At 40.4% G+C, this 21,234-nt stretch overlaps 1 protein-coding gene across 1 annotated transcript in view; it reads left to right on the top strand.

Annotated features, from left to right (window-relative positions):
• The window catches only part of CACNA2D3 (calcium voltage-gated channel auxiliary subunit alpha2delta 3), a 512,160-nt gene that overhangs the window by 196,648 nt on the left and 294,278 nt on the right, over nt 1-21,234 (top strand). Inside the window, exons 6-8 of the mRNA XM_067303580.1 lie at nt 10,548-10,679; nt 12,413-12,473; nt 12,571-12,721. Of these exons, the coding sequence (XP_067159681.1) occupies nt 10,548-10,679; nt 12,413-12,473; nt 12,571-12,721 (344 nt within the window). The remainder of the gene's footprint in view (nt 1-10,547; nt 10,680-12,412; nt 12,474-12,570; nt 12,722-21,234) is intronic.

The raw sequence follows: 21,234 nt of genomic DNA, 5'->3' as shown, positions 1-21,234 counted from the left end.
TAAAAGATATTGAAATGTGATGAACCACAGCCATTTTTTGATTAAGTGAGTTTTTTCAATTTGCTACTTAAAAGGAGCTATGAATATCGTTCAGTCATACTTTCCTATCAGCTCCTTCCAAGTGGCTGTCAAATCGAGACTACCTATTTTCTAGAATATTAGAACCAAAAAAATTCATTTCTCAAGTGATGCAGAAAGATTATAATCTGCAAGTAGCAGATATGTAAAACCCTTTTCTTGCAAGGTGTGAAATTAAGAAATAAAATCTTGTCTGTCACTGTCGTATGTGATTTTATGGACTGTGCTTCTGAAAATTCCACATCCTGGAGTTGTTATTTAAATAGTCATGGCCACATATTGTCCTGGACCACTATATTTATGTTTTGAAATCCTTCCCCTAAACTGTTTGTCTTCACATTTTAAGATCTTTAGGACAGTGTTTGCACTGTCTTCCTAACTTTGGTCATTGTTTAATTTAAAAGGAACTTTCCTAGTCTAACTGATTTAGTCAAGGTTGCAGGAATTTCCTATCTTCCCATATTTCTTTGTTTTAACTCTTGCTGGCTATTGGGCAGAGATGTGCAGAATTCTCCACTTGTTCCATCTGGTTTTGCTCAAATCCTGCCTCAGATCCTATTCCCAGCGTCTCCTCGGGCTGCTGCTTTGTTCCCGCAAAGGGCTTTAGCTTCACAGATTTTTTCTTCTCTTCCTCCCTCTCTCTCTCTCTCCCTCTTTTTTTTTTTAAATTCTCTGTCTTGAACACCAAGCCTTTTGGAAATGTTGGCATCATCACGCAAGATGTGTGTTGTGCTTTCTCTTTTTCGTATCCTGCTCTGTCTGTCTCTGTCTGTGGATCTAATCTATATGTTTCTGATATGTCCACATCACCATGGCAACTAGATGGCAGCTACAAGCTACGTGGTAACATTAAGTTTTTTTGTAACCCCCCCCCCCACAACCCGGCTCTGCCCCTCTGGTTGTCCGGCAGCTGTTGCTCGGTCCCTCAGGGCTGCGTTGCCTCCTGGCGCGCGTGAGCACCGGTGCAGGTGTGTTACGTGCACTAGCTCAGATATAATATTAAGAGGCATTTTGACCCGCGATAGCTCTGTTGATCGTGATGCCTCCCCCACTTCCAGGGGCAAGAACAACTTGCCGTTAGCTTATAACAGCGGAAAATTGCTCTGTCTCCTCTCATAGCTTTTCCTTTTCTGTGTGGACCTCCCTGCTGAGTATTAACTTCACTGAGGAGTGATTAGAGGTTGTGGAGATGGTTTTTTGCCTCCCTTATGAAGGGGGGAAGCAGCAGCGGCTTCCTGCTGTCACCCGGTGCCCTCAGGCCCCTGCCCCCGGTGGCCCACGTAGGACCGCAGCACGCGTCGCAGGTCAGCGCAGGGACCCCCAGACTCGCTCCGGCGAGCCCGGGGAGAGCGTTGCAGAGGCTGCTGCCGAGCGTGGGGTCGCAGGTGCCGAGCGCTGCCGTTGGGCTCCCGCGCCGCTGCCAGCGCGGCTCCGCGAAGCCCCGCGCCGGACGCCGTCTCGAAGCGCGGCCCCGCTCTGCGCTGGCGTCTGCGCGTAGGCGCTGTGCATGGCGCGAGCGCGGCTGCAGCAGCTGCTGCTGCTGCTGCTGCTGCTGCTGCCCGAAGTCTCACGAGTCCCACGGCCTGTCTGGCCGGGAAACATCTCAGCTTCGTGCCATCAGAGTGAGTGTTGTCCTCTCCTGCTGCAGTTCAGCTCTCTTACTTCCGTGGATGTTACGTGGGAACGGCTAACGGGAGAACTGGTGTCCAAAGCCTCTGAACTGCAGGGAAAGAGTGTAAACTACAAAGGTAAATGTTTTGAGACTGAAGTAAATGAGGCCCAAAAGCTAAAGCATTACTAGCTGAGAGCAGGGATGACAAGCAAGGAAACGACAACCTCTTCTGAGCCTTGCTGGCCTTGGAGAGCACCTCTGAAGCTAGAGTTAATTTGGCCTCTTTTAACTGGGTTTTAACCCGAGCCCTGTTACACTCTCCGCGCTCTCAACACTTGGAGACTTGGGTGCTCGTCCTTACCTGACTACATCCCTGATAAGTTATTTCAGCTCCACTTCCAATTATCCTGGAAATTACCCACTTTACCAAAGCATCCCTCAATTGCAGCTAGTTCCCTCCTGGCCTGTTTACAATTAGCGTCGCTGAACGGAAAAGAAAGCTCAGGCATGTCAGCCCTGAAGCGTGAGATCTGTCCCCAGACATACGCAACTGCAGGACCACGGAGGAGACGGTGAAGCAGGTTGCACTGGCTTAATTTGTGTCCTCATCCTGCTGTGCTGGGCTGTTATTGATGTGTCCCTAACACGTTGCTTCCTTGAATAGCCAATCTGGGAGGCAACGCTGCAAGGTTCTTACAAGAAATACAGTTGCATTGCAGGATCAGAGCTGAACAGTATGGATTATCATTTACATGTGCATTTTTAAATTAAAAAAAAAAAGTTTGAAAATTAAATTTCTCCAAAAATGCTTTATAAAAACATCTCCTCCTTTTTGTCAAACGGAAGTGGATTTTTGTTGCCTTGCTGATCAGTTTCCTTCTTGGAGCAGAAGTCAGTGCTGAAGCCAGGCGTTATTTATTTAATGTGTCTGTTTGCAAAAAAAAATTCATGATTCTGTTTCCTTCTTCAGCAATAGGAATAAATTCCACCCAAGCAGGTTTAAAAAACTTTTATTAAAGTCACCATTGTCGTGTTCCAAAAGCAGTTGCCTTTGTCTTACTCAAAATTCAAATAAATTCAGTCGCTTTAAACATACAAGGTGTCCTCCTTGCTACCTTTATCCTTTGCATTTTGAGTCTGGAAAAACATTGATTTTGAGGGTTTCTTTTTGCTCTCTTCCCTTTTTGTGTAACCATTCTGTAACCCTCCCAAAAACCTCGGAGCTTGTCCAAATATATATAATGCTAAAAATATTATTGGTATTATAAACCTAGCTATTCTTTGAGAGTAATTATTTCCACTTTCTACCTGTCTGGAGACAATTTCATGCAGGCTTTTGTTAATCAGTAACTTCTGGCGTGCAAGCTGTTTCCCATAGTAATATACTTAAAAAATATGAAAATATATACTGAAAATGAATTTTAATTGGTTTGTCCTCTTTTAGAGTGCTAACTTTCCTTACTTGTGTTTATTCCATTATTTTAATATGAAAAAACAATCAGTATTTGTTTGTTACTGACTGAAAATAAAAAGCAGGGGAAAATACTCAGGGTAGTTTTCAGTGTGGAATGTATCAGTGAAAAAAATTCTCATGATTCTGTACAGGATATATATATATATATTTTTATAAGGATTGAATTCACGTGCTGGGAATGTATTGGGGAGTCTCATTTGCTTTTTGTTTTGTTTTATTTAAACATTTTCAAGGCATTATTTCCCTCCTGAAATACGTTGGGAAAGCATTCTTAATTTCTAAACTTAGTGGTAATTTACAGAATACTTCTGGGTTTCTGAAAACCTTCAAGATTGAATTATGCAAAAATACTTGATGAAATGGTTATATGGCAAATGTAAAAATTGTAGCTTTTGTTTAGTATGGAGCAGAGAAGATTGACATTTACACAAAGACTCATATACATCTCTCCAAAGCTGTATTTTACTCATTTTGTCTATTATTTTAGAGTACAGTAATTATTTGTCTCTCTATGCTGCTACATAACACAGACCCTTCTTTGATTTGTCGTGGATCTGTGTTGTGTGAAGAGGGAGAAAAGAAGGCTTGCTCTTCTGGTCAAGTGTTAGTGCGCTTGGCTGGAGTATGAACTGCTTCAGAAAGCTGTTTGGCTGAAAACCTGCTAAGGCATTTTCACACCGTCTGTGCTTTGTTTATCTAGGTGTCTTTCCTACAGCTTGGCGCTTTTCTAAAGGAGCAGACAGTGTCGGAGAATCCACAACCGATTCTGCGACGTGTTCATCCCGGGATGCGCTTGTGCGTCTGTTCGGCGTTTCTGTGTGTTTTAATGGTAGTTGCAGAGGTTTGGAAGCAGCTGAGCATTTTCACATCGGTGAGGCTTTTTCCAGCCCCTCTTGCCTGAGCAGAACTTCGCTTCTCTGGCGCTCGCGCAAAGGGTCTCTTGCGCGAGACCCGCAAGGCGGTAGGACACGCGGGGGCCGTGGGCTCGTGAGCGTGAGAGGCAATGACGTGTCAGGCAAACAGACTGATAACAGCGTGCTGTCAGACCCCGTACGCACGTATTCACGCTGTGTTGATAGTCCTACAAATGCAGCAATAGAGCTTTAGACAGCCTGTTGTAGCTCAGTATGATTGTAATGCGTTTTACATGGTAAAATATTTCTCTCTAAAGGTTCGGATGCCCCCTGCCCGTTATTGCATGCACCAGGCGTGGTATGGTGGGGAAAATTCAACGTCTCCCTCTTGATGTGCAGCGTGGGACACCTTCCTGCGCTGTATGGTGCCACTGAATCGGCCAGTTTCTCTAAGTCCATGTCTCTCTTTGAATATCAAAACAATAATAATTAGAAATTTATTGTTAAATCCTAATTTACAGGCTTGCATAGGCTTGTTTTTTCATGTGTGGTTACTTTTGCTCTTAAAGCAGTTTTTGAAAAGATCTACGAACAGGTCTGTCCTTGAGCAATTTCCGTAAGCGTGACTTTTATTTCCAAGGCTGTACCTTCTTTGTCATATATCACTGACAGCAGCTGTGCTAAAATTGTCTCTTTTGGTATGGTGTGCATTAAATATTTTATGGCACAGTTGGCTTCATTTAGCAGCAGTGACGTTTGCTTTCTTTTCCTGTAATTCGCAGTACGTTCCACTGGCTTCCTGTACTGTTTGTCATGATGCTTTTTCCTCCCCTGCCACTTGCACAGATTTAGGCTTCCTGGTCGCTGATGGCCGCAGTTCCATCCAGGCTGCACAGAAATTTCTTCTTCCCAGGTGTCAGAACTGGCTTTCTCCAAAACTAGTTTTGCTGCTATGATGAATTTGCTGTACGTACAGGGTCTCCTTTCAGTTTGGTTTATTCCTATGATCTGAGCATTTGTTTTCTCTTTCCTACCTGGAAAACTTTTTCTAGCATTAGTTTTCCATGTTGTTGTCCCTGTTTCTCAATCATTACCCTGGCATCCTAGAGCTCTGTGGCGTGGTGTTTTCTTAGGATAACTATCTTTCAGTTTTCATAGTCTTCAGTTAGTATCCTGAAAAAAAATGTGGAAATAAGTAATAGGTTTTTCTAAAAATACAGAAGTATCCTGTTATCTGTGGTCACATCAATTTATAATGTGATCCTCGGTCAGGATTACTGGGTTTTGACCTGAGCTGGTAGTGATAGGTGTACTTGCCCTGTGTCCTGGGCTGCTGGGGGAGAGTAGATCTATTTAAAGCAGCGTTTGCAGTTCTTCCTTGGATGGCCAGGAATTGAAGCCTTTGACTTTTGCTCCAGCTCGTCCTACAATTCAAGAAAGCTGCCGTCTTTCCTCATAGATCCTGCTCAAAGCCTGTTTCCAGAGCTTTGCTCCAGCCACTTGACAGATCTGCCCTTGGACTGGTTGCTTTTAGCTGTTGTGTCTGAGAAGCTAAGCAGGGTCAAATCAGGTCAGTGGCTGAATGGGTGACCTCGAAGGGACACTGATTTGCTGCAGGGAGTCTTTTATAATTCATTAGGTGGCAAGCTATTCTCAGAGTCAGGGCTGAGTCTCTGTCCCAGAACGGTGTTAGTGAGGACTTCACAGCTGCAATTCTGGCTTTCAAATGAACTAAAGCTGAGTTCCAGACTTCCTCGAGATTCAGACTGCCTTGCTCACTTAAAAAGAAAACAACAACAACAAAAAAACCCCACCCAAATGCCCAACTGTCATGAAACTCAGACTAAAAATAAATGCATCTGGCCACACTCCAGTCCTTCTGCTGCAACTTCAAAGGAGAAGGGGAATGCTATTAGGGCAGCGTTGGATGCTGAAACTGCCTACTGCTGTGCCTCTGCCCGATCAGGCACTTGAAGCCTTTGCCACCCCATACACGTGCAGGGAGGGAGTGTGGTTCGTGACATTGGTGAATGGCTCTCAGCACGTGAAGCAAAACAGACAAACACCTTTTTTCGTGTGTACAGATGGCCAGATGCTTTGGTCTGGGAGCTGATGCATCCGCATTACCGAAGGGAGGGGAAGAGAGAAGAAAGCAAAGGCAGTTGCCAAAATTGGCATCTGGCCCCAGCTCTTGAAAATGCTGGACCACCCTGAAAAGCATTCGCATTAGTGTTGAGGGGTATAATTATTAGATTGTTGGTGTATGTCCCAGCAAAGTATGTGATTTTGTTATTCTTAAAATATGACCAGACTAAATACGTTGTCAGTGCCATCAAAACTAAGCTAATACTGTTGCCATCTTTGAGCCAAAAGGGTGCTGGATTTTGTGTTCCTTTCCCGTGCTTGGTCGTACAGGCGGTGCTGATACCGCTTTGGTGTATGACGTTGCTGCTCTGCGATGCTGGGGGCTGCCAGTGAGGTCGGCTATTGCAAGAAGGAACACCATTTTGGATGTCTCCATCTTTGACAGTTTTCCAGGAGAAATTAATAATTATATTACACATGTAATATAACAGAGGAAAAAGCCCTAAGAATGACTGGTAACACCTTTGCTTGGTAATAAAGCAGGTTATGGGAACAAAGAGAAGTATCTTGCATTTCCTTCATAGTCACTGAATTCCTCAGTAGATACCCCCTATTTCTGATAAAGCTTGTGGGAATAATTAGAAGACAAAATGCATTATTAATATGTAAATATTAGTTTCTTTCCAGAGTCTTGTCTTATCTTTAACTGTTTTTATGGTTTCTGTGAATTAAAATACTTTTCATTCCAGTGCTAGCCTTAGCCATGCTGTTGTACACCTTTCAGTCTGCACATCTTGGTTGAGTCTTCAGCCCTGTTTCTTAGGATCAGCAGTATCTGTGACAGCAACTTAATTGCTACATGCGTTTGTACTGTTCTTTGGCAATTATATTTCAGATTCCTATTTGTCTGGAGGCTGGTTTTATATTAAATATCAATAAAAAACAGATAGCATCTACACAAACAGCATTGGAACAAAATCCTATATAATTGCAAGCCAGCCCATCTAGAAGGCAAGGGAAAAAGAATATTTTAATTATGTTTTTAGCTGTTATTGCCAGGAAGCAGAAGCAGAAACTATGTTTCAGGAATTATGGCAGAAGCTATTCATGCTCATTGTGTTTGAATCAGACTCATAACGTCACACTAACGATTTTGCATTTATATTAAGTTTTTATCTTTTTTCCTTTGTTTCTCCCTGCCCAAATACCCAAATATTCACAAGCATTTCTTTACCTGTTATTGAAATGTCACTGTTTTGGGGATGCAGGTGACATCCACCAGCAATATAAAAATTTAAGAATACTGTTTCTAAATAAAGTAGTGGGGACAATTTAAGCAAAATGTAATTACTAAAGTTGGAAGTTGGCCAGAACAACAAGTTTCACATATCTATTATTAGGAGATGAGCCTCCAGATTTTTATTTAGGATTAGCAGTCAGGAACTCTGTTGTATTTAGGATGACATATGTGGACAGAGATGCATCCATGTAACAATCATTATCAAATTTACAGTGAGGAGCTTGGGTTTGAGATCTTTCTGCTTGAAGATACAGAAGCCAATAAAGACACCCAATTTCCACTTGTAGGCTATAGACCTTCAGCTTGGTACTGTGGATGTATTTTTTTTCCACTTCGCTTTCCTTTGTTCAGTATTGTAAGGATTAAACCGAGTGTGACCTAATTTCCCTTTTTATAAAAATGGTTGATGCGCAAAATGTAGCTTACAGGTTACTCTTGCCATACTGCAAAAATTACAGCTGGCATAATAGATATGCAGGGTGTGGGAAGGTAATAAATTGTCACCAGGATTCATTTTAAAGGAACCTGTCTCATCATAGATTGCATTTTAGCTGTGCCCTCTAATTTTAAACGCCCTGCTTAATGCTCCTTTCAGCTAAAAATTCCTATTAGTTTCAGTCAGTGGATTAATGCTTTAAGTGATCAGCATTTGGATGATTAGTGTTGTCAACATAATGCAGAATATAGGCTCAAACTGTCGTGTTCAGGAAAAATTTTCCCTGTTGTGTTTCTGTAGAGTTCTCTCATCCATAGTACAGATATATAAACACATTAAGTGGGTGTTCAGAGATGAGCTAATAAAAGTGATTCGATACTCTAGAGGCATGGATTTTCATATACATTGATTAAGAAGGAAAAAGTGCCTTCATGTAATGTTTTATATAAATATATTTTTCAAATGCCAATGGAAGTGTTTCACATTCAGTGTTAGAGCTACACAGCTGGATAGCTGAAGTCTCGTGATCCTATGGAGCTGGAGTGAATGTAGCATTTAAAGGACATTATCCCTGCCTGGAGATGCTCTGCTCAGATGGGAGGCACCACGACACAGATTCAGTAAGAGCGAGCATTAAAAATTAGCCTCTGAGGAATTCAGGATAGAAGATATCTGATGAACTGATATTGTAAAACGTTAAGGTATCATGCACAGTCTTGGAATGAGATCTGAACAAAAGCTGCTAAGAAACACTACAGTTTATTTTAAATATACATTAAGATGGAATTATTCCATTTGTGACCAGCTTGGCTTTTCACTAATACTGGTGAAGGGTGTGCCAAGAACTTATTGTCCTCTGGAAGTGGAGGATGGTTCTTTGCTTGTCCTCTAAAGAAACCTTTTTAGAGAAACTTCCAAGAGAAGAAAAAAACTCCTCTGAAATACATCGCTGCTTTTGAAATACGAATTAAACTTTCTATCACCTTATCTCAGCACTGTAATGCTGACCCAGTAATACCACTGTTCTTTTCAGTGATTCAGATTTCCATCAGAACTTGAATATCGGAGCAGAACCAGAATATCAATAGTTGAACTAGTACGGGAGAGTTTGAGCAGACCAAGGATGTGATTCTGGTGTTGGAACTTTGCTTCTGTCCTCTGATGACTAAGTGCTGAACAACTGGTCCTCGCCAGTTGGCACTTTGAGGGGGCTGAAACGGGAGCGCATTTCTCCAGACTGATATTGTGTCACAGGACAGTCAGTCACTCTTGTCGGTTAATCTGTGGTGTCTCAGGCGCAGCTTGTTATTGGAGTAGCTGTAAACTTGGAAACACCTGGAATAGGGCTCTTGCCAGCCAGGCGAGACTGGTGTTGCACCATCAGCCTAGTGATACTGGTTTGTTTGATACATGTCTAGTTGGACGGACGGATTTTAAATGTTTATTTCATTTTCTAGAGAAACTAGTAACTGTGCTAGACATGTTTTAAAAACAAAATCTGTTTCGTTGACCTTGCTTTTTCAGCAGCCCCTCTATGTAAACCTAAATATTTAGACGAAAGCAGCATTCAGAGATGTGTAGCTGAGACACTTCCCTTTTTCTTCTGCTGTTTTTCCTGATGAATGTAAAGAAAGATAACAATTCACCTTTTTTCCGCTCCATTAAAATCACATTCTAAGCAGTCTTCTGAAATCAATTCAGTGCCGTTCTTTTAAAAGTTGATGGAAGCATTATTTCAAATGCTTGAATGCATGTTAGTGTGTGTGCATGTATGCCCACCTTTACAAATGAAGTAATACAGCTGTGATTTTAGTTTTGTTTTTCCTTTCTATGCTGCTGACTTCACGTATAGGTTGAACTGAGAATACAGAATATCTTAATTGTTTCTCATCTGTCAGCTGCGTTTGGTATCACAATCTGAAATTGAATAACTTGCTTTTTAGCTGTGTTAATTTATTTCTGGTTTGCCACCATCAAACTGAGTTGCCATTCTGCAGCCTAAAACCATACTTGTGCAGGCTGGGCTTTTAGGAATTACTAGGCGGAGGTATTATGTGTTAAACAGAAATAGTTTATTCTCAACAGCAAGGTTTACTTTCTGCTTCTCTCTGTATGGGAATCAGAAATAATGTGAAGTCATTGTTGTGAAATCTGGGCCTAGTGTTTTCCAAATAATAGTGTTATTTGCTATACATTTATCTAATTAACTTTTGTAGATTTTGTTTGATGTTTACCATAATTCACTTAAATAAGAGGTTCTTACAGTAAGCTTTCAAATATAGTGAAAATGGCCTTACCAACTTTAATAAATAAATAAATAAATAAATAAAAAGAGACAATATGTAAAAATTTTGCCATGAGATATCCAAAGATTTAGGGAAAGCAGACTGAAGTAAATAATAATCTGTTATTATGATGATTCATTTATGTTCTCCTGAACAAGTTGATACAGTAGTTCCAAATAAATAGACTAATGAGCAATTTTAACTCATATCTACAAAATGTGCCTGGTATCTCTTCTCTATTTTTAATCATGCTTTCCCTGTATAACTATATAATTTATTTTGAATCACTTAATTGACAATAAAACCAAAAGATGGTCTGCAACAGTTTGCAATTACTAGATTTTTGGATACTGAATAAGCTGAAGGTGATAGGGTTCAAGGAACTCTATTAAGTAAAATCACTTTTCTCTATTTTTTCGCCAGATCCAGCCATTGTAAATGGAGTTTATTGGTCTGAATCCTTAAATAAGGTGTTTGTTGATAATTTTGATCGTGACCCTTCTCTCATCTGGCAGTACTTTGGAAGTGCAAAAGGATTTTTCAGACAATACCCAGGTAGGAAGAACACAAGTTCCCAAGAAGCAATAAAGAATACTATGGCTGCAAGTTTCCACTGAGTGTTGTCACAGATCATGACTTTCACAGATACTCACAGGTTCAATTTTACTTTATCTAGTTTTCAGAGAAAGAGATTTCTAATCAAGATTTTCAATATTCTGATCTTTTTTCTACCAATTTTCATTTGGAAGCAAAGCCCCAAGATGTTATTCTTTTGTTGTTGTTTTATTTAGAGAATTGGGTTTTCTGTTCTATGTGTTCTTTATATTAAAAACCAAAATGAAAACCAGGAAGGTAATACATAGGATGTAAATGACTAGAGAGATTCAGATAGTGCTATTAATTTTGCTTTTTCAATGCAAATACAATGTATAATATTCTGAATGTAAATCTCACTTGGGCAGAATTGAAGTGAGATGATTTTGCTATTTCTTGTGATGACTTTGCTAAGTGAGATGGTTTTCCTATTAACAGCCACTGGTTCTAGCAGTTGGTTCTTGTGTACCTCACACAAGTACATGAGTATGGTTGCTAGAACCAAAACACCAAAATAAAAGATGTGAGTTTGTAGCAACTGCGGGACAGGGGTAGAAGGTTTTCCAGTATTGAAAGTATGCTTACTGATCATAATAAAATCTGATGCTGCACCCTATGAGATATTTAATTTCATAGGATTTAAATTTTTAATTATTTTTAGTTAAAAAAAAAAAAGTATTTTGAAGTGGCAGATAGTCCAACATTGTAAGTAGAGATAAAATGTAGATAGAAAAAAAATACAAAGCATAAATTTGAAGTGGTTGAACTATTCAATATTTGTGCTAAGTGCATGCAATTACTTCATGCCCATTATGGCTATGCTAACTTAAATATTAAATTTGTCAGCTCATAATTGCCTCATAGATACCACTTAATGAAGCACAGTCTCTATTCATCTGTCTTGGAGACAAGATAAATTTTGGTTCACAGTACAGTCAACAACCAGTAAAATTCATATACGTTTTCAGATATGGATAGCTGAAGTTCAGACTACTTTTCTCTGTGTGTCAATTGCTCGAAAGACAGATTGCTTTTCTTGAAGGTGGTTTTCTTTTCCCTTAAAATTCTGCAACATTACTTAGAGGTACTTCATGATCAGTTTCTCTGGCTGTCCATCAGTTGAAAAAATGCAGAAAGTGTGTGTGTGTGTGTGTATTATATATACGTGTATATATATATATGTGTGTGTGTGTGTGTGTATATGTGTATATATATATATATAAACCTCATATATATGAATATTCGCATCTATCTATATGAAAAATAATTTACTCTGAAAGAGGCTGCAGAGAGGGAGGACAAAAGTTTAGAATCTCAGCTTTGATAATGTGCTCTACTGATACATACAGTAACCCTTACAAAATTAATTGTAATTTATTATTCAGTTTTTAAGTTTCCACATAAGTGACCAAGAATGGCAATACTTTAGTGACACTCAGTGCTATGATCAACCAGGTAGGCTTGGAGAGGCTTTACCTTGCAGTAGATTAAAAAGGACTGAGAAACAATATTTTTCCAGCATTAGCACAGTATGATGATTGGTGACATGGTATGTTATAATAGTGTTGCCTGTTCAATTGATAAAGTATGAAACTCCTTTAAATGATGCTTTGCCCCAATACTTCAGATACATTTTAAGCACCTACTGTGCAAGTTGTTTTAATTTTAATCTTTTTCTCTTTTTTTCTAAGCAGGAATTAAATGGGAACCTGATGAGAATGGAGTCATTGCATTTGACTGCAGAAATAGAAAATGGTAGGTAATAAACAACTATCAATGTTTTTTAAGAAATACGGAAGGAAGAAAAGTTCAGTTTTTACATGAACAATGTGTATTTTGCCTTTTGTTTTAGGTATATTCAGGCAGCTACTTCTCCAAAAGATGTGGTAATTTTAGTTGATGTCAGTGGCAGTATGAAAGGGCTTCGCTTGACTATTGCTAAACAGACAGTATCATCTATTTTGGATACCCTTGGAGATGATGACTTCTTCAATATAATTGCTGTGAGTGTCTCGGGATTCTTCTTCCATTTTTTTTAATTCCACCTTTTGTTGCTCTCTCTCATGTTTTACTTTACACAATACACTTGAAAAATATTGTGGGGAGGTGATGGATATAAGAAGGCATCCAACTGGGCAGATGCTGTGATTTTCCAGCGCAACCTTGTTCAGGTGGCAGTGTTTTCAGAGTGTTTTTCTAGGAGTTGCAATCTGAAACGCCTTAAATAAACTGTCATGAACTTGGGAGTTGCAAATAATAGTTCTTTGTTAGTTTGTCTAAGTTTTCTGTGTTACCTTACTTTTTAACTTTGGGGTTTTTCCCTTATTTTTTTTCCTGGCAATTTCTGCAAATTATAGAACAATTAATATGTAAGAATTAATAGAATCAGATATTAGCTCTTGCTGAAGTTTATACTGCCTCAGTGTTCACGCTTTCCTCAGGGTGAGTCTGAGATGTGGTGTGCTTATACTGGGCTAATTGAGTTTCAGAAATGCTAGAAGCTCACAAAAAGAAACTGTAAAGCAAGTTAAGAAAACTAAGAATCTACTGTTTGCTGTCACCTTACTGATCCATTGTAAATCTCTCATTTTTATTACTAATAGTCACATTTTTCCTTGTACTTATAATGCAACATCAAATATTGCATAATTTATGTGTCACTCTCTAAAAGTGCTATTCAATGATCTATAAAATTACATGGGAAAAAGAGGAGCTGGGGCTTAGCTCTGAAGGCACATTCAGGGTAAATGTTGAAGTTCCAGGATATTTTTTTCCGTATTGATTCTGTGATGTGACATTATTTTGCAAATAACTGAGTGGATACTGTGAAGTTGTGCCAAGAGGTTTTACCGGCACTTACTAACACTAATAAATTAGGTAATTAATAGTTGTTCCTGTTATTTGTGTGTGGCATTTAGTTTTCTGTGGCACAGGTAGTTTTTTTAAATATATGACCAGAGGTGAGTTTTACAGTGCTTGAGCACAGTGGGGTTAATCATGTAGGCAAGGATGGCTTCAACAAATCCAGAACTGGTATCACAACTATTGTTTGGTTGGGGGAGACTGATGATTTTATAATTTTTTTTTTGTTGAAGTTCTTTTGCTAATACATTATAAATACGCTATCCTATATATAAATCCTAAAAATGTCTTCAAACTCTTGAATGTAAGGAGAATTTTGGACTTATTTTGGTACAAAGAAGTGCCCTTTATATAGTAAAATAGATGACCCCAGCAACAACAATGAAAATCTGTGATTTTGTATGGAGAATTAAATATATATGCCTGAAGTATCTAAGCATATACTGTATTTTTATCAGATGACAGGCAGTTAGTTCAGAATATCTTTCATATTAATCTTTAATTGCTTATTATATAATTACCAGAAACTTATGTAATAGGAAAGCATAATTACATTGTGTATCAAAAAAGGTTTACCGTCCTTCAACAAAATTATAATCAACTTAAATAAGTTTTCTAAGTAGCAAAAATGTGTCAAATAGGTAATTACTAAGATATCTGAACATTCATATTCAGTGTATAATCATTGTGCTTGCAAGTAGTTGTGACAGTTACTGTAAATGATTCAGGAAGAAAAATCAATCTTTTTTCTTACGTGAATTTTTTACTTTGGGAAAGCTAAAGGCTCATCTATAACAAAGCATGTAAAAGTGTATGCAGCAAAGAATTCAAAGGAATAGTAAGAAGTACAGCGACACAATGAATATTAATATTTTAGTTCAAAAAAATTTAGCTAACTGAATGTTCCTTTTTCAATTTAAGTCTATGTTTACTCAAGTAAATAACTTTTTTTTCCTCCCTTCCCTGGGCTCAGCATAAGCCGAGCGCCTCTCCTCCCCCACTCTAGTCATGGACACCTTCCCCTCGGGGCGTCCCTGCCCGCCGTGGGTCGCCCCGTGGCCTCCTTCCCCTCGGGGCGTCCATCCCTGCCCGCCCTGGGTCGCCCCGTGGCCTCCTTCCCCTCGGGGCGTCCATCCCTGCTCGTCGTGGGTCGCCCCGCAGCCTCCTTCCCCCCAGGGCGTCCCTGCCCGCCGTGGGTCACCCCGCGGCCTCCTTCCCCTCGGGGCGTCCGTCCCTGCCTGCCCTGGGCCGCCCTGCGGCCTCCTTCCCCTCGGGGCGTCCATCCCTGCCTGCCGTGGGTCGCCCCGCGGCCTCCTTCCCCTCGGGGCGTCCCTGCCCGCCGTGGGTCGCCCCGCGGCCTCCTTCCCCTCGGGGCGTCCCTGCCCGCCGTGGGTCGCCGCAGCCCCCTCGGGGCATCCATCCCTGCCCGCTGTGGGTCACGCCGGCGCAGCCCCTTTCGGTCGCGGCCCCGTCAGCGCCGCGCACCCCCTCGTGCCGCCGGCTGCGTTTCCAGCAGCGTCGCTCCGGCCCGACGGCTGCTGGCGGTTGCTTTCGCGAGTCCGTGTAGGTTTTACCTGCAGGCGAGCGTTTGCCAGCAGAGGTGAGTTTCCTCGTTCAGGCAGAGCCCGGTGGCGCGCGGGTTGGGAGAGCCAAATGCCTTTTTCTCTTCCCAGGGTAAAATGTGGGGCAGAGGAGAGCTACATATGGGGGAATTTGGGCAAACAGCGCGCTTGAAAGAGGAAGGCCAAGTTTTGTGCCTGAGCGGCCGTACGGCTGTGTTACGCGTGCCGATTAAGGGAACAATACTTGCAAAAGAAGCGTTATGTGAGGAAATGGGGCAGGAACGAGGAGTTGGATGTAATAAGGAGTTTTCTCTCTTTTGGGTCTTTTGTGAGGGGGGGAACCGTAAGGCATGCCTGCATTTCGAGGGAAAAGAGCCAGGGAAGAAAATACAGGGAGAGCAGCGATGAAAGACGTGAGAGAGGACTTAGGGCTGAGTAAGAGACAGGGTGAAGCACCTGGAAAGGTTACACAGGCCGGTGAGAAACTTTCGTACTTGTGTCGGGAAGAAGGAAGAGCACTTTTAAGGTAGCCAAGAGAGAAGATGAGGTTAGAGCAAGACAACCTAGTTGCTAATTGATCCCTTGAAAGAAGACGGACGTTGTTTATAAAAATGTTGGGCTTGATGGGTTAGAGAACAGAGCAGAATCGCGGGAGCAGGGACGAGTCGCCTTACAAAAGGCCGTCAGCTGGCAGAGATGACACTCAACGCACCTGCAGCGGCGCTCAGCCTCATTTTTTGTGATGGGGGTTCTCCAGCACCCCAGGTGGAGGGGGGTGAGCCAGCACACGGTATTGCAGTGGGGGCCGTGATGAAAGGCGTTGAGCGAACCGGTGCCCGGGTCAGTGGAAGAGGAGGAAACGGAGCTTAGCAGGTGGAAAGCTGAAGTCTGGCTGAAAAGCAGTCGTGCAAGATTTGTGGTCATCAGCTGTGTTGCTAGCTTTTTGTTGTTCCTTTACAATATCTCCCAGTACAGGAACTTTTTAAAAAGCTTTCCAAGTTGCTTTTCAAGTTGTCGTTATACATTTCAGTATTCCACGCAAAATGAAGATTCTCATTAAATGTAATGAGAGTTATGGTCACTGCACACTAACATCATTAAAAATTCAATTAGCGCTTACAAATATGCAGTAGGATTGCAAAAAACCCCACTAGCAGTATACTGGCTGGGTTCTTTCATATCCGTTAGGTCCATTTCATCTTTTGCTAAATATTCTTCTAACTATATTTGTATGCATATATAACACAAGAGTGTTCAGTGCAGGTCCTTCCAGAGAATAAACATAAAAAGATAATGTTAAAAATTGTTTTAGCTTTCATGGGTAGGTTGTTGCAAAATCTATCTGAAATTGATGGACTAGATGATTGAATTAGAAAAAAAAATGTTGAAATACAGGAGTAATTTTGTGCTGTCTGTGTTAAAATTTAAGGTCAATTCACCGGTGCATGAACAGAGATGTCAGCAACAATGAGAGAAAAGGCATGTTTTTCCAATTCACTTTGAAGTATAACTCCAAGTCATGCATTAAATTAACAATATTATCATAAAAAGAGTGCTAATTTTGCCCAATGCTGATTTTTTTAAATGCTTTTACAATAGTGTAAACTCTACATTAAATGAACAAAATATTAACTGAACTGAGATTGTTAAATCAATTTTAATGCTTCAATCACACCATTTTAGCAAAATTGATTCGAAGAATATTATTTATTGATTCAAAGCACAGTATTATGGTTCCTTGTTTTTCATTTGTGGAATTTTCCATTATAAACAGTTTCTACATAGGCACTTTTTTTAAGTTCTTGTATTCATCCAAAATAGATCATGGATAAACTTGTTTTTCAGCCTGCCTGATTAGTCGGATTCTGCGCGGGTAGCGCCGATGGGGAGCCTGACCGATGGTAGATCTCCATACACTTGCCTCAGCCAGTAGGCTATACCTGCGTTTGAGCGCAGTAAAGCCAGCAGAACTTTAGAGATACAAGTTTCTGTGGTCCCTCTTTTGGTTTGACTTCACTGTTGAGTCTTAGTTTGGGCTGTGCTGGATTTCTGAGTATGCCTAATATAGTGTGAAATCTTTTATCCATTTATTGTTCCACAACAAAAGGTGAATTTAATTTGCTTCTGTGGACCTTAAGCTCCAGAGAGCTTAAATATGACAAAAAATAAATATACGGAGGTAAATGCAGAACTACTTGCTTAGCTGTGCTGGAACCATATATCCCTCAGGACATATTTTCAGGATCCAGATAGTATCTGATTATGCAATATAAGTCAGTAGCCCTCTACCTAATTATATGGTTCCTGTTTGTTAGTTCAGATTTTGGCCCACACATTTTATTTTGTGCTGTACTGCAAAGAACTAACTAGCATGACAAAATAATACGAACTAATAAAACAGATAAATGTATATAAGTAAATAAAATAATAAGAAACTAGGTCTTGTCAAATGCTTAAATTACAAGACAGATGAAAGTAGACAGAGGCGTTGGCAGAGGAGCTCAGAAAGGATGATAATTGGTTTTTACTTCTCTCCTCCCCCCTTCAGCCAAGGGGAGCTATTCTACAGCTGTTTTAACTGTACCAGTTATCGCATCTCTGCTATCACAGCTGTAATCTGCAAAGGTGCCCTATGCTGGAGTTTGGGGGTATGGTACTAGGTAACACTAGGAAATACATGAAAGCAGAATGTAATGCAAGACTCTTGAAAAACAAAGTCTTTTACCCAGGTACAGCAATTTTGTAGCAGGAAATGTGAAAGGTGAAAAGTGAAAGCTTTAACGAAGAGAAATCTGTTTTTAAAATCTCTTTGCTCACGTAACATGAGAGATCTATACGAAATATTGCTGGGAAAGTCAGCAGTTACTAACAAGGCTATTGGTTCAAGATCAGGAAGCAGCTTCACTAAATACAAAGTTTTAAATGCCATAGGAAAGCCAGAGGACTGAGTTCAAGTTGTTGAATAATTTGGTGGGAGGGAATTGAGAAAATTCTGGTAGCTATTTTCCCCTTTTCTACTCTGAAAGTTCAGTACCATAAAAAGAAAGGCATCACTACTAACACTGCAGAACATCCCATGAAAAAGACAAAGATATCCAAAATATGCTCTGAAGCACAAGCTGGGCGATTTACTAGAAGCCGGCAGTTGTAGGAAAGACCTCATGGAGTGGATGTGGCAGCTTAAGCAGCAAGTGCTGCTTGAACGGCCTCACGTGGTGCATCAGGGAGCTCTTCAGTTTTCATGGACTTAGAGAGGGAGATATTCGCTGTTTTGGGAATTTCTTTTGTGAAGTGACATAATTTTGTCCAGTGCATTTTTCATGTCTTCATATTTGATCAAAAAAAATAAAAGAAAGTGTATATTATTAGCAAAGAGTATAAAAATTAATGTGTCAGTGATCATCAAAATAGACCATAGTGATACACCCTTGCAAGAATTCAGACTATCAGAAGCTGCTATTCCTTTTTTATATCCTTTTTTTTATATTCCTTTTATATATTACTATGTATTCTGCTGTTTCTGCATAGCAGAGGAAGAACTGCTAACTGAAAGAGCACTTCCAGTTTATACTTGTTATCAGCAGAACACCTTGACATAAAAAGTTTGTTTACACACCTTGGCATAATCCAGTTTCTTCTGAAATACATAGTGGATTGCTTTAAATATTTTTACAGTAATGTTCCCAAGGTAAATTAGAAGCCACAAATTCAAATAGTGTCACAATTTGGCTAGATTGTAGAAGGATGAATATCAATGTCCTTTTATAACTATAATGACAATGAAAGTGCTTTTTCCATATGCTGCCTAGGTAACTGTGCTGCTTATGCCAGAATGAACATTTTTTCCATCCTTTTTTTTTGAAGGAGGTTGATTCTGTAAAATGGGATTGCTAAGGGACTTGAAGCATGTCCTCTGTAAAAGCGTGGGCGTCATTTATACTACACGACTGTATAACATTAGAGACGTTGTAGAGAGCTACTGGGAATGGGTCTGGGTTGTGATGCAGCTGGCAGGCGTGCAAGCTACACGTCTGTGGGGATAGCCTGATGACACGAGTTATTCAAAATAGTGCTGAAAAGGAATCTTGTAGAAATCTAGCAGACTGAAATTATGCTACTGAGATGCAGCCTCGGATAGAGTAGGAGATGGTTTCATCTGCTTGCCAGTGGTGATAGGCATGGAAAAAAAATTTTGCTACTACTGCAGCATTTGGAAATTCTCATTTTGCTCGCATGCGTGAGACACGGGAAACAGATCATGACTGAGAGACAGGCAGATTCTAGTGTTTTATTATATGCTGACCATTTACAGACTATGTGCTTGGTGTCATATAAAGACAAATATGTTAACAAGTCTCTACTGATGGCTACAAAAATCAAGATGAAGAACCCAGACTTAACCAAAAAGTGTATCGATTAAAGAATATGCTGAAAAAAATGGTGTGAAGTAGTAGAAAGTTCGTGATTAAGGGCCTGTGAGCTGACATCTGTTACAGATTTTTAGTTTTTGTTTACAACAGTCAGAAAGGAAGATGATATCAACTATGGCCTATAATATGAGATGCTGTGAGGATTTAGCATTATTGTTTTGCAGTGGCTATCAGGAGATAGTTTGGAAAGCAGTCTGAAGAGAAAAACTGCAGGGGAAAGCACATCATTTATCAGATCAATAAACTGCTATGACACCGAGATGCACACAGGACGTTCCCAGTGACTCGCAAGTGTTCCAGATGTCACTGTCTTGTGTTTTCATATGACCTTTGGAGCAATAGACATGTCCTCAGGCACTTGTATATTGGATTAACGTTGACTGGAATAAAATAATTAGGGAAGCATGCAAATCTGCTGCAGAAATGATTTGTAAGTAACCTTCTAGCATATGTTTTTTTATGCACCAATTACTACGTTGATGCTGATGTGAATACTGTATATATCCAGCCGTAGTAAGTAGAGCTACTCTGGATTTGTATTTCTTTACAGCGGAGGATCGAGTCTGGCACAATGCCTCAAGAATAACTTGATGCAGTTCAAATTAAACACTCTTCCCTGTGCAACAATAATTATGTAATAATTATGTAGTTAATGAGTGTTGGTGCATACTGCACTGTTCACGTGAGTGGTGATGACAGATGTCCAGTGTGGAACAGGTTGCAGGGGTCTAAGGTTAGGCATATGTGCAGAGAAAGGAGTTGTGTTACGCTGAAGAGAGAGTAGAACAAATCCAGAGCTGCAGGCGGACACAGACAACGTGAACTTGCGGTGACAAAAAAGAGCCTTGTGTGAGCAGCATTTTGCAAGGAATCGCTGTAAGGCTCTTTGTATTCCCACTGAGGTGGAGGAAGGACGGAGTGAATGCATATATTAATCATATGAAATGCTTTGCCTGATTATTTTTGGCTGAACTTGTTGTCTTCTTGCATTGTCTGCTGTGGCTGTTCCAGCTCCCTTAGTGCCTGCGAAAGGGTGAAACCAGACAGGGCCTAGATGCAAAGGCCTCATGCTTTAACCTGTGATAACTTCTAGGTAGATCAAACAAATAAAAAGAGGAATTAATGTAAAACTGAATCTGTAATACTAAGGCAGACTTTTTTGAAGGCACTTATCTATGAATCTGTCCTGTGTTGAAAGATTTAAAAGATGTAAATAATCAAGTCCCATTTTCAGAAGTGATTTAAGCATCCCTGAGTCCGTAAGATCTACTCACTGGAGGTGAAATGCAGGTTCTTTAAGTGCTTCTGACGGTGGGACTTGGCTCTCTGAGTTCCTTAAGCCTTGCAGGATAACCGGAGAGTACTTTAAAGATGTGCCACAGCTTCATGACTTCTTGTCTAATGAGCTGCTTTGTTTGACTGCAGTTCTGACTCTTGTCAGACATTTCCAGGAGTGATTCAAGCTCGCAGACTCTTTGGTGTAGTTGTTCCGCTATCAACCTCCCAAAATATGTTAGCCGTTGCCTCAAATATTTGTTAGTACTTTTTTTTTAAATATAGCAAAGAAATGGGAGTTGTGACTGTGATGCATCAAACCCAAATTCCTAATACTGTCCAGCTGTCAACTTGAAGGATATTTTTGCCAGCTAGTGTATACAGTAC

This window comes from Apteryx mantelli, chromosome 12 (genome assembly GCF_036417845.1).
Source record: "Apteryx mantelli isolate bAptMan1 chromosome 12, bAptMan1.hap1, whole genome shotgun sequence".
NCBI lineage: Eukaryota > Metazoa > Chordata > Aves > Apterygiformes > Apterygidae > Apteryx > Apteryx mantelli.
This window is presented reverse-complemented; position numbering and strand designations above follow the sequence as displayed.